Source organism: Epinephelus moara, chromosome 22 (genome assembly GCF_006386435.1).
Source record: "Epinephelus moara isolate mb chromosome 22, YSFRI_EMoa_1.0, whole genome shotgun sequence".
Classification (NCBI taxonomy): Eukaryota; Metazoa; Chordata; class Actinopteri; order Perciformes; family Serranidae; genus Epinephelus; species Epinephelus moara.
Genome location: NC_065527.1, coordinates 9162795 through 9164470, shown reverse-complemented (window position 1 = coordinate 9164470; position 1676 = coordinate 9162795). Strand labels below are relative to the sequence as shown.

General features: G+C 38.4%; 1 protein-coding gene across 1 annotated transcript in view; it reads left to right on the top strand.

Moving 5' to 3' along the window:
• sdhaf3 (succinate dehydrogenase complex assembly factor 3) overlaps positions 1–1676 on the top strand; it is an 18581-nt gene continuing 16905 nt past the window's right edge. Inside the window, exon 1 of the mRNA XM_050035639.1 lies at positions 1–363. Coding sequence (XP_049891596.1) covers positions 187–363 — 177 coding nt within the window. The 5' untranslated portion in view covers positions 1–186. The remainder of the gene's footprint in view (positions 364–1676) is intronic.

The following is a 1676-nucleotide window of genomic DNA, read 5'->3' as shown; positions in this document are numbered from 1 at the left end:
CAGAAGAAGAAGACTCACTTCCGGGATAAACAAGGACATGTGTTAAATAACCATCCTTGTGAGTGTCGGTTTTGTCTCTACCCTTAAACACCGTCATGTCTGTCTCTGTCTCTGTTTGTCTATAATAGGACAGCTGTTAGAGGCTTTACTAAAACACACTCTGGTAGAAACACGTCACTCGGCTTCATGGCGGCTTCCGGTCACGTCTCCAAAGTCCGGTCATTGTACAAGAGGATTCTGGTCCTGCATCGGTTCCTGCCGATAGACTTAAGAGCCCTCGGTGACCAGTATGTGAAGGACGAGTTCAGGAGACACAAAAGTGCATCAGTCGAAGAGGTGCAGAGCTTCATGACAGAGTGGGAGGTAAATGCATTTAACCTTCATACTGGCACCAACCAAACCCCATTCATAAAACTACCAATTTAAAGCTTCCAAAGTTGTTGATGAGGCACCCTAAACTCTACACTCACCACAATGTACAGCTGGTTATTAGCCTTGTCATCCTCCAGGTCTGATCTAATTAGAGAATTCCCCTTTATATCTAATTAAAAAATATCAAGGTATCTGTACAAGCTGTCTTACATCTGCACATAAATAAGGATGCATCAGAATATTTTGTTCCCCATTATTAGACGGAAACTAAAAAACATCTCAGAGCTTTGTTTTTTCCCCCAGTAATCAGTAGGGGTGGGGGAAATATCGATACAGCAAAATATCACGATATTTCTGTGTGGCAATATTTTGTCTGATTTTTATATTGTATACATTATTAATATTACAAATACAAATTAAACTGTAGGAAGCCTATTTGAATAAGAAAAATCAATCGCTTTTTTAGTTTACAACATACATTTTGCTGCAAATAAAAATGACTGAAGTGAGATGAATAGACTTTGTCTTATTAGATTAAACAGGTGTAGACTAAGTTTTCTTTGAGGACATTATTTACAGGTGGAATAAAAAGGTTATACATATCAATATATCGCAATATATTCTATGGTACTCTGATTATCACAACATGTTAGAAATTGCAATAATATCATGGAGCCTCTGGTGATTCCCACCCCTAATAATCTATTAGTATTGCATTCACTTGACAAATAAAAAAATCTGTTTTATTGAGTATTTTTTTCTGTTTTTCTGAGTATTTTTTTCTGAGTTAAGAGAGCAATAGAACAACAGACACTTTCATTCCTTTCTTGAGAGCTCGATATATTGGAAGCAAACATGACCCGCTTCTTTAGTTTAATCTTTAGTTTTACTTTGTTTTGGGTTTGAGACACTGGGAGATACCAAAGACAGTGGAAAAACCAAGACGGTCCACTGCGAGTCAGTTTCCTGTATCAGTGTCATGTGGGGTTGGTGACCACCCCCGTCCTGAGTCCATTGACTTCAGTGGGAGAAATGAACGTGATTACAGATTATGCCCGAGTCTTTTGTCCCATAGTCACGGAAGCAAATATTGGACCCATTTATCACAAGCCACATATCTTCAGAACATTCCGACACCAAACAGGCAAATTTCAGACGGACAAATCAGGAGAAAATTTACTTTGTTCAAGACCTGTCTCTGTCTCAACAACACAATCTCGCGAGATCTGGCAACAGATAGCTCCTCTCTGGTGCTGAAATCAGTGCAGTTTCACCAAAGATACTGGATTAAAAAAATATTTTTT